Here is a 15,723-nt window from a genome sequence, read left to right on the forward strand (position 1 = left end):
TTTGCAGGCCTGCCTGAAGGCCACAACGTGGCGTCCTCTGACCGTCTTTTGGCTCAAGTTGCGCTGACTGAAGCAGTGCGGGAATTGAAAAAAAAAAATTATTTGCTTCTAAGTTTTCTATTCGACTATGGGCTTGTTAAATAATGTTTTTATGCATCACAAAAAATCTTCTTTGACTTTTATGGAATCCAAACGATTTTTGCCATCAAAATGTGAATGTTTTATTAATTAAGTATTTAAAGATAAAAATCTTTTCAACAATTCATTCAATTTTCACGTTAAAATAAATACTAATTCAAACTTATATTTTATTCATGAACAAAAGGGTTAAAATGCTGAAAAATTTATGTCACTTCAACAGTGAAGTCCCATTCTTTGTGATAAAATCTTTCAACAATTTTGATGTCGGGAATTGTAACAAAGCAGCCTGAAGTAAAGCTGTTTTATTTTGATGATCGCACAAGTTTGCAAGAATTACAGCCCTTTCTACGAGCATTTCTTCCTTTGGATTTACAGAAAGTGCCTTCATAACCGTTGGCATAACCGCCCTGTCGTTTTTGATAGCATTCAAATAACCGTAATTCGAGCATTCAAATATGAACGATACGATGTTTGATGCGATTTGAGGTTCCTTCAAGTAAATGGAAAGCAACACTGAAGCCAACCTTATTAGCTTGTATTGCTCCACTTTGGAAGGCGCATAAGGAACGCAAAGTGATATTGTCCCGAAAGCACAAGAAACAAGCTCTGGAACCTTTGTACTTGATAAGATTATGGGATTAATGTCATCAAATACTCTTTCTGAGAGTTCTTTCACTCGTTTTTCGACTTCTTTGCCTTCCTCAGGTAAAGGAATGGTGAGGAAATATCGCGTGATGACAATCATTGATGCTCTGTAAAGTTGAATTTCCAAATCTTTTGTCTCAAGAAGTTCAAAGGACCAATCTAATGCACCTCCATTAATTGCTTTCTTTAGCGCGTCCTTGATAATGCATATTTTACTAAGTAACATCATTGCGCCTGAAGTTTTTTTCTGCATGCAGATTTCAACAATTCCCTTCTCGTTTGCCTTAACAAGAAGTTCTTCGTTGTTTGCGATCTGGAATATGAGGTAAAACAATGTTTGTAGTGCAACTTCATTAAGATCATATTTGAATCCATCACATAAAAGTTCGACAAAGTTGTACTCCATTAAACGCTCAAATAGATCTTTAGGTGCCAATTGCAGTATGTTAAGGATTTGGGTGAATATGGTTTCGTTGTCTTTCCACTTTGATAATACATGATGAATAATTACATATCCAGCCCAAACATCACTAGCTCCTTTGGATGCTAGAACCGTCAAGATATGGAGGCAAGAAGAAACGATTGGCTCAAAATCAATGTAAATTTGTAGTATTGAATAAAATATTCGACAACAGCCACTTGAATTAATTTTGAGAATTTGTTCTTGAGTGACTTCATTTTCAGTAAGAAACTTGATCGCGTTGCTTAGAGAAACTGAAAGTTTTTCGATATTAAGGATTGAAATTGGAATAGCTGAAAAAACCGCTAAATCAGCATCTTCTTTTGATATGAATGGAAGACCGACTTCCTCAAGAAGTCTGCTTAAGGCTGCTTGGCCTTCGGAGTTGGGATATAGAGCAGATGAACGAGAATATTCTTGAAGAGCAGCTAAAAGTTTACCATTGAGTTCACTGATTTGGCCTCTACGAAGGTAGGCTAAACTAAGAATAGGTGTCATTGGATCTTTTTCAAGTTCTGAAATATTTCCATTTGATATTTTATCTTCTGGTCTTACTTGACGGTAAATATCAATCACAGCATTAGCATCAGAAAGTGCATCGTCGCGTTTTTCAAGAAACATTCTACATAAAGATCTTTGAAGAAGAGATGAACATTTAAGAAGTGCATCTTCATCACTTGAAATTGTCACTTTATCAATAACTTTAGTAAATATACTGTCAGCTTTGCTCCATTTTTTATGTTCCATTTTGTGAATACCAACATCACGAAGCTTAACCAAAGATTCAGCCATTATTAGGATCAAACAAACTTTCTCAAATTAGATTTTTTGGTGTGTGAAACTCTTCACATCGAGAAGAAAGTGAGAAGCAACTTGAAGAAAGCACAAAATGAGAAGATGTGTTTGAACTTTCATAAAATATTTTTTCAATTAATCTCATAACAATAAAAAAATTTAGAATTTTTTTTTTCTACTGAATAAATACTGAATATATATCGTGATGAATATTTAAAAAAGAGATAACAAAAAATCTAAAATCATATTTGGTTTTACGTTCACGATGAACCTTATATTACGATAAAAAATAGTCAAGAAAAAATTTAACGAAGAAAAAAGAATTATCTTAAAAACGCGAGAATTATTTCATTCGAGAAACTGTATTTATATTGCCATATATGATTTGATTATATTTTCATATAATTATTCGAGTAATTATTGATTTTTTTGGCGAAATTTGCAAAAAAATGAAGATTTTAATTCAAAGGAGAAGAGATTTACCCTATCGTTTTTCACATTGTTTTTTTCAGAATTTTTATGATGATTTACAACAACCGAAAATTTTGGTTCAAAAGTATCGGTTATTACGACCATATTTTCGGACTTGTTAATTGAAGTCAGGGTACACAAAAGTGGCATCGATTCTTTGAAATAACGGTTTTTTGAGATGGATACTTTCAATATTAAGCTTTGGAATCAGCTTTTTGAATGAAATTAACGTCTTCTATCGCATAGTCCATGTCTGAAGAAGACGTAACCCTCCATGTCGATAACAACCCAAAGACTATGCTGCGTTCTCGAATATTTGGGCATGACGGAGTTATCATACCTTTCCGTGAGGGCATAATTGCAAAAAAGTGCAGAATTCTTCAAGAGCTTCGTTTCTACCTTGGATATATCGGCTGGATCCATGATATGGTTCCTGAGAGTCTTATTCCAAAGGTTGAAGGCTTCGTGGAAGAAAAGGATGCCGGATCAATTTCCATCAAAAATCCAGAAATTCATCTAAAGATAAGGAAAGAATTGAGTATGCCAGCTTTAACTAGTACTCCATACATTTTGATGCGCGACATAGCAGGCGGGTTTGTTAAACCTGCTGTATTAGATATCAAGCTTGGTGGAAGGACCTGGGCACTCGGTGCCAAACCAGAGAAAGTTGCGCACATGCGAAAGAAAGTAGAAAGTGGAACAGCCAGTAGCTTAAAATTTAAAGTTCGTGCAGCTATGTGGTATAGCAAGAATCCAGATAAATGGCCAATCACCGAAAATGCAAACTACATCGAACGTGACTTTGGCAACAATTGCACAGAAGAAGAATTAAGAAACTTTTTGAAAGATTTCTTTCATGACAAGAAAAAGTTACCTTTTTTCATTGATAAGTTAGAAAAATTGAAAAACGCTTTGTATAAACTGAGAAATGAGGCTAATGCACGATTGTTTAGTTCGTCTGTTTTGCTTGTTTATGATGAAGAAGACGAGTCTAAAAAAGAGTGCAGGCTTCTCGACTTCGCAAAAACTTATTGGAACATAAACAAAATGGCTGAAGAATTCAACGAAAACGTAAAGGATTGCGAAGACGATATTTTACCTGGAATTCAAAACTTGATAGTCCTTTTAAGATCTATCCTCAATGAAGAAGAGTAACTTTCCTAAGTTAGAAAAATAAAAAAAATATGTTTGAATATGTCTTTTGTGAACTTAGAAATGGAATGAGATTGAAACGAAACTTTCCAAAAATTTGTAAAATGATTCATCTTGGTGAGGATTGTTGTAGAATAGATGTAGAAAGTGATTATTTGTTGAGGATGTGAATGATTAGTCTTCGATAAAATTTGAACACAAAAATTACGTTTAAACGTCATTGCATTTGAAAAAGAGAGAGTGGTTAAAGGGTAAATTTATCCCTTTAATTAGGCAAATTTTGAATTCAAAAGTTTATTTGATGAAAGTTTTATTTCAGTTTTGATAAATTAGAAGCAGCAGTCCTTTTTGCCCTTTTGTGAACCTGGTTCAATGCGTTTTGTGTCGTCGTCTTTTCGGGCATCTGTAGCTGCTAGTCCTTTTCGGTAAATTGCAGCTGCTGTTCTTTGAAATGCTTCTTGAATATTGTCACCACCAAGCGCAGATGTTTCAAGATATGTAAGCTGATGCAACTGAGCGAACCCTTCTGCTTCAGATGGAGTAATTGTTCTTTGATCAACTAAATCGGATTTATTTCCAATTAATGTGACAACAGCATTAGGGTCGCAAAGCGAATGAATGTCTTTTAGCCAGTCTGTTAGGTCTTCAAAAGATTTTCTGTCTGTGAGATCAAAAACCAAAATAACTCCTATAGCAGAACGGAAATATGCTTTTGCAATTGACCTAAATCTTTCTTGACCAGCTGTATCCCAAATATGTAGTTTTATTTGTTTGTCATCAACGACAACAGAAGTTGCCAAAAATTCGACACCAATTGTTGACTGTGATTCTTCTGCAAAAACATCATCAACTAGGCGCTTGAGGATAGCTGTTTTTCCAACGCCACTTGATCCTATAACAATAAACTTGTAATTTGACATAAATAAAAATGAAGCTTTTGAGGATTTGACCAAAAATTGTCGGCAAATGAGTAAAGTTCGGAATTTTGTCAAAATCTCAAAAAATTGGGCAAGCATTTGCACATGAGTTTTTCAAGATATAATGAAAGAGATATGGAAAGTTATCATCGAATCAAAATAAATGTGAAATCTTTTGTGTTGAATGAAATTTAGTTGTAAAAGTTTGAAATCAAAATTTGTAAATATAAAGATTGGGAATCTTTCTTGGGTCAAGTTGCTACAAAAAGTGAGAGTTCCTTTATTCTTTTATTAACATACGCTCTGTTTGCTCTGTTTAAAATACAAACCTTCATAACGTTTTACAAAATTTTCTTTGTTGTTACAAAAAACATTAAAATCTATGTAAAAAGAATCGTAGTTTAGGAAACTCTTTTTCACAAATACATTTTAAATGCCTAAAAATCAATTTTCAGCAAACATAAGTAATGTTTAATACAAAATCACTTATATCAACAAATGAAAACGAGATCAAGTCGCAAAACAAATCATACAAACACAATTATCTCCACCGCGCTCTTGTTGGAGTTGGCAATAAAACCATTCCTTCATCTTCGGATGAAACCTCATCTTCCGATAGTTCCTCCACATCATTCACGTCACATATTCCCTCAGTGCCTTCTTCAGGCCTCAATGACACAACAATGACACTAATATTATCCTTACTTCCAAGTGCATATGCGTAATTTCGAAGTGAGATAGCTGCATCAGACGCGGATTTTGATGCTCTCACAACACGGGCGGCATACTCTTCATCAATGACATCCCATACGCCATCACATGCCATGATGATCGCAACATCATCTTTGCAGATATCATAAACTTCAACATCTGGCTTGACAAAAAGGCCTTCTCCACACCAGAAGTCACCAAGAGAACGGGCAACAGCGAGCTTGCGATTGATACGACCTTCTGGCGTGACCGTTAGACCATTTGATCGAAGTCGTTTATACTCTGGACGGTCGAGTGGCTTGAAGTCAGTGGTTATTCGCTCTGCTGAATGACGTTTTACACGGACAACGCGTGAATCGCCGACTCCGATTGAATATACACGCTTTTCAGAAATGACAGCAACGGCAGCAGTACAGCCATCCTTAACATTTAGCTGCTTGAGGACTTGGTTAATACGAACAAATGCTTGGGAATAATTTTCGGCAAAATTATCATTTGATATAATTTTTTGGAAATCATGAAAAAGTAAATCAGCTGCGGAAAGTGCGGAAGCGTTTCCAGTATGTCCATCGAAAACGCCGAAAAGAGAATGATTTTCATCATATTGACGTATTAGAATCGCATCTTCCATCGTCAAACGGTCGCCCATCGTTGATGCGTAGCCGATACCGAATTTCATAGGAAATGTGAAGTGGTTATTATCCATAACGTGCAACCTTACTGGCGGCAGCGGTTTTGCCTTATCGTACTTATTTCCAACGTATTCTAAACAAGAAATACTTTTTGCTCTGATAGCTTCTGAAGTCATATCAACCAGACCGTTTGTAAAGTTGTTCATGGAAAGTGACAAATATTTTGTCAATGGTATTAATCTGAAATCGAATTGAGACAACTGATTGAATTCCAAATTCAAAGATTGAAGTTTTGGAAGTAAAACACTGAATTTATTCAATTTGTTGAACGATAAGTCCAAGAAAATTAATTCATCCGGAAGAGGAGGAATGTCTTCGATTAAGTTATGGGAAGCAGAGAATGATGTTAATTGTCTTAAACTAATGATTTCAGGGGGAATAGTTTTGATGTGATTATTCGATACATTTAAATTTTTAAGGAATCGTAATGAACTTATTGATTTAGGTAAAACAGAAAGTAAATTTCCTGAAATGGAAAGAGATTTTAATTGTGGAAATGATAAAAGGACACTTGGGAATCGTCTAAATTGATTAACAGATCCATTAAATACCATCATTTTCCGACATAAACTTAATGATGAAGGTAATTCATCAATTAAGTTAAACGAAACATTAATTTCAGTTAAGAAAATCGATGATGAAAATGAATCGGAAAGATATTGTATCCGATTAAAAGAAAGATTTAATATCTTCAACTTTGGTAAATCAAATTTCCCAAGTTTAATTAATTTGTTATTCGAGCATGATAAAGTTTCAATTGCTTTCGATTGAAGTAAATTCTTTGGAAGTTTCTCGAGTTTGTTATCGTCTAAAATTAAATGAACAAGCCGATTTTGAATAGGAAACTCTTCCGGAAGTTCACCAATATTATTATGAGCTAAATCTAAAATCCCTAAATTTGAAGTGGACGATGCGAAAAGTGATGTGACTCCAGTGATGCGATTATTCGAAAGCTCAAACGCAACGAGAGTTGGAGGGCATTTGAAGTCAAGGACGCCCTCGATTTGGCATTTGGTAAGGTTTATAAGCTTAATCCCAACGATTTCAAGAGTTTTAAGTGGAAATCGAGTGATTAAATTATTTTTGATATATAACGATTGAAGTGAAAATGGTTCATCATATGAAAATTCGGATATGTCATTAAGTGAAAGATCTAATGTTTTGATGTTATTACCAACGGCTTTTTGATCAAATGAAATGATTTGATTACCAAATATATTGACATACTCAAGAACAGGAAATTGGGAGAGAATAGATGGAATCTCACGCAGATTGTTGCCATTAAGATATAGACTGATTAAAGAGTCTTTCCATTTCGGAAGAGTATTTGGAATGGATTCAATTTCACAGGATGATAATTTAAGTACTTGAAGATTGGGAAGATCTTTGTCCCATATGGATGTGACGTCAAATGGGTTGAAAGAAAGATCAAGTGATTGTAGACTTTGAGGTAATTCAACATCAAGTTTTTGGATAAGATTTGAACTTAAATCAAGTGTGGTCAAACACGTAAAAACCGCAAGTTCATCATGTGGGAACCCGGTAAATTTATTATCTGTTAAAATTAAAGTTTGAATATTTGTATATGCCGTAAGACCTGGTGGTAGTTTGCTAAGTTGACATGCGCTAAACCTTACTTTTGTTACGTTCAGCATAAGTTCCCCTTTAATAGGTATTTCATTGATTCTTTTGGAAAATGCTTCGAAACAAGTTGTATTTAGATCGGCAAAAAAGTATTCAGGAAGAGGGTCTAAAAATATTGCCTCGTCTATTTTGTCTTGGGAATTATCATTCTTTGATTTTTTCTTTCCCTTTCCTTTCTTCATTAAATATGCAACAGATTTTTTACCTAAAAACTTTTTCGTAAAGTTGACAATACACTTGTTTCTGAAGTTTACAAATCTTTTTGTTATGATTCCATTTTGGAAAACTTGATCGAATTACTTAAATCATCTTTTTTTCTGACAGCCATATTGAAGCTTATTGATGAACATCATATGGTATGCAAATTTTTATACTTTAAATATCATTTTAAACTTTCATTATCATTAAATCTGCCATTTTTAATGGCTTAATAAAGGTGCTCAAATAAGCTTGCTTTCATAATTATGTAAGATTACCAAATACTTAAGACAATATTACAGTTTTAAAACTTTTCCTGCAGTAAATCCTCCAAAAAACGATACACTTTTTTTATAAAGATTTCAAAATATCATATTATCTTTTTCTAATCTTGTAGCTTAGAGATAGAAAAATGATTAATGGTTTTATTTTCGGAGGATTAACAGTATATGTATTGAAAGATTATTTAAATGATAAATATAATGAAAACTAATTTCATTTTGATTTCGTACAATCCATTGATAAAATAAAAACCTTATTATTAATATTATTATTATTGAAATTAGCTTTTCTAAGTAAACAAATACCATTCATTGGACATTGTTATTAAATTACTTCACATACTATAAAAGGGAATGCTTCATAAATCATAAATTTTAATATTTTGGATTCGAAAAATATACTAGTATATTTTCGCTTTACATCATCATAGCCAAAAATTATATTTCAATGCATTTATTTCGATTTTCCTTGATAAAATTTTTACATAGAAACACTAACTGAATCATTATGGTATTTCATGGAAATTTCACTTTGGAGAATATTGCAAAAATAGAACCATTTTCAAGTTTGGAAATGTAAACATAAAAATGCCAAAAAACAAATTCAGAGTGAAATCAATGATAACGATAGATTAATTCTCAAATTTGTTTTCAAAGAAAATTGTGTAAAAGTGCCTTTGAATGCTTTACGTTTTGGAAGACTTAATCAAAACAAAAAAAAATATAATAAATGAATGGCGTTTATGCCAAAGCAGAGGCTTCTCCACTGGCTTGTTGTGCAATATTTGGTGGACATGGAATACCAATTTCACCAAAGATTTGTGCATATTGGGCAGCTGTTTCTTCTTCAAGATCAGTTCCGTCATCTTCCCAAAGGTCATCCATGGCTTCATCAACCATTTCTCCCTTCATGTCCATCATTTCGTTTTCCATCATGAACTTCTGCATTATCATTTGCATTTGTGGAACATTAACCATTCTGTTAAGTTGATGCATTGCTTGAGCTGCACCTTTGAGTGCTTTATTAACACCTGCTTGAGCTTTGATTGTTTCAATTCTAAGACCGAGACTTTCCATTTGTGAGCCAAGCTTTAAGAATTTCTTCATAGCCTGACGATTGCGAACTAAGTCCTTTGCAATAATCATGACTGACTCTGTTTCTCCCTTTGCAGCTAATTTCTTCATTTCGGATTTCATTTTAGTTTCTTGATTCTGTAAGCGTGTTCTTTCGCGTTCAATTTCGCGGCAAGATCTACGAAGTGATTGCTTAAATTGTTTAAGCTTTTCTTCTGGTGTGACTCTCTTTCCAAATAATCCCATCCAAAAAATGACGGGGAAAACCGTACAAAACCGTCTGCTTTTTTGGTTCTGAAAAAGTTGATTGAGCATTCAAAAGTCTCAACGATGAGGAAATTCAATCGTTTATCTCACCGAACATTTTTTATTCCTTGTTAAATCATGTAGATAAGTAATACATCTAAAAATTATTGTAGAAAACTTCTCATCTATTTGAAGTTATTATTTGGTCAAACTTAGGTTTTTAGTTAATTAAAATGATAAAAACAAAAAAATGAGTATTTGAAAAAAGGAAACAAAAAATTGCATCGCCCGGGAATCGGACCCGGACCCCCAGCTTGGCAAGCTGAAATTCTACCATTAGACCAGCGATGCTTCTGAAATATATTTTGATATCTTATTAATCAATATAAATATCTTGTCTCAAAGTTCTTTAATTGGTCAGCAAAAATGAATTTAAAATTTTAAAAATTTAAAAAATTCATGGAAGAACTTAGAGATACATTTAAAATTTTTCTCACATGTGACTCTGTAAGGAAAGATGATTTTTTACAAGAACTTATTAAAGCTGATAGAAAAACTCTTCTTTCGATAATCTATCTTCCTGAAGATTCTGAAGAACGTCTTCGTGTATATGATTTATTGGTTAAAATCAAACCAGATGGAGCAGATTTACTAAGCCATGTTTTTGAAGAATGTCAAAATGACTCTGATCCTTTATTACAACTTGCAGCAATTCAATTTGTCGAAGACAATAATCTTGATAAAGTCGAAACCTTTATTGATCTCTTTAACAAGAGTGCTGACAATCCATTAACGCTTCCATCAATTGCACAGACAGTATCGTCAATGATACTTCGTTCAGAAGATCCGCTCAAATACTCAGAAACAATCGAAACCATAATAGAAAAAGCCTCCACCACTATCCCTGATTTACTTGGTTCTCTTCCCAAACTTACTTCGTATGATCCATTTGCACAAATGATGCTTAATTCCGATACATTTAAGCTTTGGATCATTGACTTTCCATACAACGTTGAGCTCAGAACCTTTAATTTGCACATGCGAAATCTTCTTACACCTCATTGCAAGGATCCATCGTCATTATTTCTTTCTGAAACTAACATCCTGAATTCGATGATACACCCAAGCCCTGCGCTCAGGTGTGCTGTCTTCGAGCACATCTCTGTGATGGCTCCTTTTTTCAAGCAGCAGATGCTATCGTTTAACCGTTTTCAAGAGCGGTTATTTGATCCATCAATGGATTCCACAAAAGAAGAAATGTTTTCTCGGAGAAAAGCTATTCATTCGTTAGGCTTGGACCAGAAAACAGATGGGTCAGATGCTGGACCAATACAAAGGCAACAAGTGGAAGATCTTGGACCTGATTTGATGATTATTTAACAATAAACATTTTACTAAAATGAAAAATTGATGTCGTCGAACTGTGGGCCAATGTACCTCTCATAAAGTGTATCTAACAATTCAACAAATTTCGGATATGATTTTGTTCCATTCGAATTTCCAGACGGATAATTTAAGCAACGCGTCCTGAACTTAGGTGGCACTGGAAGAGATGAAATATCTGGATAATGCATACCAAATATGTTATCTATTTGTTTATTATGAAATGTAGAGTTATGCTGTGATTTGTTTGTAAGCTTTTTAAAAATTATTTCTGGATTTTTATTTGTTTTAGATATAGGAGAGGAAATGTTTTGAGGTATTTTTTGTTCTGGTGTTGAGCATTCATTTGGTGCTTTAATGTTTACATTAGGAAGAATTGGTCTATTTGGAAGTTGCTCTTTTGTTGTGAATTTTTTGGAATAATTGGAATCTTCTTCACTTCCGAATATTTTAGAAGATCGAATCATTCTCCTAGCTTTGATTTTGTCATTGAAGGAAATAAATATAGGCTTTTACTTGTAAAAAAGCTTATTTTTATATAGTTTATTCAAACAAACACGAAAAATAAACAATCGAGAACAAACAAAGAAAAGAACATGTTGTTAATGTTTAAACTGGTTTCAAAATAATTTTTTGTTTTGTTGAAGATTAACCAATTGGTAATGAATTCTTGAAATGCTTTAATGAAGAGAATACATCATTAGTTAAAACCATTAATGTAACAAAAATATGTTTTACATTGGTATATAAGGGTTTAATTTCTTTGATGATTTTTTTCATAGAAAAATATATTGTATGTTTTTGTGAAATAATGAATTTTAATTTTTCGTATTCATTTCTCGAAATGATTTCAAAAAATGCTCAAAATTTTAATATTTTTCTATTAGTTAGTTAATAATATTTTAAAATATCAAAGTTGGAATTTGAAGAGGAAATTAAGAAACATAGTTTTTGATTTTTTTCAAATTTTCAATATTTTTAATGGTGTTTAAAAGTTTAATGACTCAATCAGTATTTTATTATTTTTATTATATTTAATAATATGATATTTGAGTCAAGGGTGCATATTAATGTTTCGTTATTTAATAATATCACACGTTTGGTGGAAAATTTCAAACATTGGCACATTCAAAAAATTAAAACATCTCATTCTCTAATACATATTAATAATAATTAGAATCATCACTTTATTTTCTATGCTATGTTATGCTATAATATAGAAAAAAATAATTTTTAGATTTTTAATCCAGCAAAGTATCATTCATATAAAATTCAAAAAATACACGTAGAAATATTATGGAAAAAATTCTTTGATCTCATTAATATATATGTTTTAACTCTTAGTTCATAAAAATGTAATTTTTTCCAGAAGAAACTCACTTTTAAAGCTCATCTTCAAATTGTTAGTGAAAATTTTCACTACATTGTGAATTTGTTTCCCTATCTCAATGAGAGTTATACCTCAACTACAAAATAACCTCATCAAGATTGTTCGATGCCAATGCGGTCTAAGAGTCCCTTCTCATAACATGATTCAATGTTCCAGATGCGGATGTTATTCTCATGAAGAATGTGTTGGAAATCCGTCTCCCTACATTTGTAATTTTTGTCATTTAGCAAGCGAAAGAATAATTGTTGATAAGGCAGATAAATCCATAAGTCCTTCCAGTATAGTTATTGATCGAAAGGCCCTTTTTTCCAATCTAACAAGTTCAAAATCGATCATCCAACTTTGTGAAATTAGAGAACATTGCTTAGCTGCAGGTCATGTTACAGAACTTATTCAACACTTAATCACAAGGCTTGCAGCAATAGATCTTGAGCTTAAAACAGCTGAAGTTCAAGCAAATCGCGAAGTATATGCCCCAATAAAAGAAGAATTAATTAAAGAAATTCAACAAAGACGGAAAGAATATGTTAAATGTACTTCAGTGCTGATGGAAGTACTTGATCGAATTGAAAATTTCAAGAAAAAACAAAAAATACTTCCATATTTTCGCGATGCTGTTGTTGAAAAATTAATATAAATAAAATATTTGCAAATTGTTAATGTTTATTAAAAACACCTTCATTTTTACATATGATATGATAAATAAAATATTGTACACTTCTAAAAATATTTTATAGGGAAAAAATTTTTTGAAAATTCAAAAAAGCTTCATGAAAGCATATTTTTTATGTTTTCAATTTTGCACTATAATACTTCAGATACATCTTGTAACCCTCATTAAGTTAATCTAATATTGATAAAGAATAAAAAAATCTATTGTAAGAGGAAAAATTAATTTATGAATAACGAATTATTGTGTAATATGTTTATAACTTTTTTGGAATCCACTCGGGTTTATATTCTTTTGCTATTACCATATTCCAATCAATCCCTTCAAAGAACGAATGTTTCATAATGTCTTCGACATCATTTTCGCTTCCCATTCTATTTTTTGGATTTTTATTCAATAGTTTTATTAATAAATCATTAGCTTTATGCGACAGATTAGGTGTAGAATGAAAATTATCATAAAGAATAGATTTCATTATAGCAAAAGTACCTCTATCATCAAAAAAAGGTGGTAACCCGATAAGCATTTCATAGATTAAGCACCCATAACTCCACCAATCAGTAGCACATGTAATTGGTTGTTTTTGAAGAATTTCAGGTGACGTATAATGTACAGTTTCATAAAGGCGTTGGAATATGCTGTTTTTGTTTCCAAAATCAGTAAGACGAATATGCCCCTGTTCGTCAAAAAGAATATTTTCGGGTTTAAGATCATGATAAATTATTCCATTGGAATGGAGATATCCAAGAGCAAGTGCAATTTCAGCTGCATAGAGACGTACACGAGATTCTGAAAATTTTGTTTCTCTTTGAAGTACTTTTAATAAATTACCACACGGAACATAATCAAGAATCATATGAAACTTTGTGTTTATTTGAAATGTGAAATATGCACTTACTAAAAATGGATGACGTATTTGTAACATGATATTTTTTTCAGTGATAGTTTGATTAACTTCATCAATATCACGATTTTGAAAATCTATTGATTTCAGAGTAAAAATTTCATCTGTGCCTTTTAATTTTACGAGCTTAACATTTGGAACATGTCCTGGTATAAAAAAAGATATAATTTCAAAATTATCTAAGGTTGGCTTGAGTTTGGATAAATCCATTGCTTAAACTAAGAATGCTATTGATTTTGAACAAGAAAAATTTTGAATTGATATCCGGTCAAATCACAAAGTTTTGAGCAAAAGACTTTCATTGAAAAGATAGAAATGCCAATTAAATTTTAATTAAATTAGAAATTGCCATGTCTGGAACTTGACCACAAATCAACAAAAATATTTTATATGATTCAGGAAAAGAATCCAAATGGAAACAAGATGTTTGGCCAAATGGGAGGTACTTTTTCTGGGGGAGATGAAATAGAAGAATTTCAAATCCAAATTAACAAATTATCAATTCCAGAAGAAAGTATTAATGCTCTTTCCTTTTTCCGAGATTATTTGGAGGGAGATCTTCTACCACCAGAAATTTTTGTACAGCTCCACAATTTTATCTTAAGAATCATTCAAGCACCAGGTATCCCTCAACCTAACCTTGATTTAGTTTTAAATATTTTAACTGAAATAGCTGAGTTTCTGAATGAAGATATAGATTTTGCCGGACTTACCAATCATTTATTGCAATATTTGCCTATAGAATCAGCATTTGAAGCAATATCCACAATTGCATCATGCTACATAACATCAGCCAGATTTCTTATTAGTGCTCTTCCTAACATCCTCCAATTTTTATCAGCTGATTCCAATCAACAACACGGATATTTATTAATAATATTATCAATTCTTAATCACAAAGTTCTTGTACCAGATATGGTTGGCTATATTAATGCTATATTTGGTGTTATTCTCTCTGGTAATGCTGAACATCTCTCGATCTGTTTTAGTATTCTTGCAAAATTTGCTAATTCCGAAATAGGTTTTTCACAGATCGAAGAATTTTCACATATTTCTCAAATCTTTGATCATTATAGAGATAATCCTGAATGCATAATTCCAATTATTCAGTTCCTTGATAGTATTTGTTCTTCCAAAACACAAAATCCAATGAAGTTCATTGAGCTTACAAATTCCGCTTCCATAATCATCAACGCAATGACTACAAACGATCAAAAAGTGCTAAAAGTTCTTTGCCAACTTTTGTATACTTTATCTCGATCGGAGCAAGGAATGGACTTTTTGTTCAAGAACGAAATTGTTGACAATTTATTTTATTTGTTTGAAAATTCATCATTTTCCATTTCTTCAAAAGCGTTAAAGATTTTGTGCTCTGTTTGTTCTAATTGTCCACATGAAGTTGTTATGAACTTTATAGCGAAAGGATTTCTTGAGTTGATAATTAATTATATTGCTGATGCACCCGTTGACTTGCTAAAGGAAATATTGACAGCAGTGCAAACTATTGTGCTGGCGATAAAGAGTTCAGGCGATCAGTCACTACTTGAGAAAATTGAGGATTCGGAACTAATGGACGAGATATATAACGTGAGCCAAAATAATCATGACAACACGATTGGAGTTATCGCATCTTTTATATGTGATAACTTGTCATCTTAAATAAAAATGTCTTTATCTAGAAATATAATAAACATAATCGTAACTATACTAAAACACTTTTTTTTTTGGTTTGTGATAATCATTAACTCTATAACAGATTGATTTAATCAATTAATTCAGGTTTTCTAAATACGAAAAAACTATTAAAATGTTCACAAAGAAAACGTCTTATTTAGTATTACGACCACTCAAAATAATTTAAACTTAAGTTTAGAGAAGTTTCATAGTTATCTTCACATTTGATTTGTGGACGTTTATTCATTCAAACAAACTTTGTCAATTAACATCAA

At 32.1% G+C, this 15,723-nt stretch overlaps 8 protein-coding genes across 8 annotated transcripts; 4 read left to right on the forward strand and 4 right to left on the reverse strand.

Moving 5' to 3' along the window:
• Positions 1–349: 349 nt before the first annotated feature.
• On the reverse strand, positions 350–2,038 carry GO595_011031 (uncharacterized protein; the record flags this gene model as incomplete). The annotated part of the gene is made up of 1 exon (XM_067913776.1): positions 350–2,038. The coding sequence occupies one exon, from the start codon at positions 2,036–2,038 to the stop codon at positions 350–352; it is 1,689 nt and encodes a 562-aa protein (XP_067769769.1).
• Positions 2,039–2,761: 723 nt separating this feature from the next.
• GO595_011032 (inositol polyphosphate kinase) lies at positions 2,762–3,667 on the forward strand (the record flags this gene model as incomplete). Its single annotated transcript, XM_067913777.1, has 1 exon — positions 2,762–3,667. One exon carries the CDS (start codon positions 2,762–2,764, stop codon positions 3,665–3,667), a length of 906 nt encoding a protein of 301 aa, XP_067769770.1.
• Positions 3,668–3,993: 326 nt separating this feature from the next.
• GO595_011033 (small GTP-binding protein) lies at positions 3,994–4,584 on the reverse strand (the record flags this gene model as incomplete). Its single annotated transcript, XM_067913778.1, has 1 exon — positions 3,994–4,584. The coding sequence occupies one exon, from the start codon at positions 4,582–4,584 to the stop codon at positions 3,994–3,996; it is 591 nt and encodes a 196-aa protein (XP_067769771.1).
• A 538-nt stretch (positions 4,585–5,122) lies between these two features.
• GO595_011034 (protein phosphatase 2C) lies at positions 5,123–7,810 on the reverse strand (the record flags this gene model as incomplete). Its single annotated transcript, XM_067913779.1, has 1 exon — positions 5,123–7,810. One exon carries the CDS (start codon positions 7,808–7,810, stop codon positions 5,123–5,125), a length of 2,688 nt encoding a protein of 895 aa, XP_067769772.1.
• A 1,038-nt stretch (positions 7,811–8,848) lies between these two features.
• On the reverse strand, positions 8,849–9,427 carry GO595_011035 (vacuolar protein sorting-associated protein 2-like 1; the record flags this gene model as incomplete). Its single annotated transcript, XM_067913781.1, has 1 exon — positions 8,849–9,427. One exon carries the CDS (start codon positions 9,425–9,427, stop codon positions 8,849–8,851), a length of 579 nt encoding a protein of 192 aa, XP_067769773.1.
• Positions 9,428–9,886: 459 nt separating this feature from the next.
• On the forward strand, positions 9,887–10,807 carry GO595_011036 (uncharacterized protein; the record flags this gene model as incomplete). Its single annotated transcript, XM_067913782.1, has 1 exon — positions 9,887–10,807. The coding sequence occupies one exon, from the start codon at positions 9,887–9,889 to the stop codon at positions 10,805–10,807; it is 921 nt and encodes a 306-aa protein (XP_067769774.1).
• Positions 10,808–12,258: 1,451 nt separating this feature from the next.
• On the forward strand, positions 12,259–12,837 carry GO595_011037 (uncharacterized protein; the record flags this gene model as incomplete). Its single annotated transcript, XM_067913783.1, has 1 exon — positions 12,259–12,837. One exon carries the CDS (start codon positions 12,259–12,261, stop codon positions 12,835–12,837), a length of 579 nt encoding a protein of 192 aa, XP_067769775.1.
• A 1,327-nt stretch (positions 12,838–14,164) lies between these two features.
• On the forward strand, positions 14,165–15,433 carry GO595_011038 (uncharacterized protein; the record flags this gene model as incomplete). The annotated part of the gene is made up of 1 exon (XM_067913784.1): positions 14,165–15,433. One exon carries the CDS (start codon positions 14,165–14,167, stop codon positions 15,431–15,433), a length of 1,269 nt encoding a protein of 422 aa, XP_067769776.1.
• Between the last annotated feature and the right edge of the window lie 290 nt (positions 15,434–15,723).

This window comes from Histomonas meleagridis, assembly GCF_020186115.1.
Source record: "Histomonas meleagridis strain 2922-C6/04-10x chromosome Unknown scaffold_61, whole genome shotgun sequence".
NCBI lineage: Eukaryota > Parabasalia > Tritrichomonadida > Dientamoebidae > Histomonas > Histomonas meleagridis.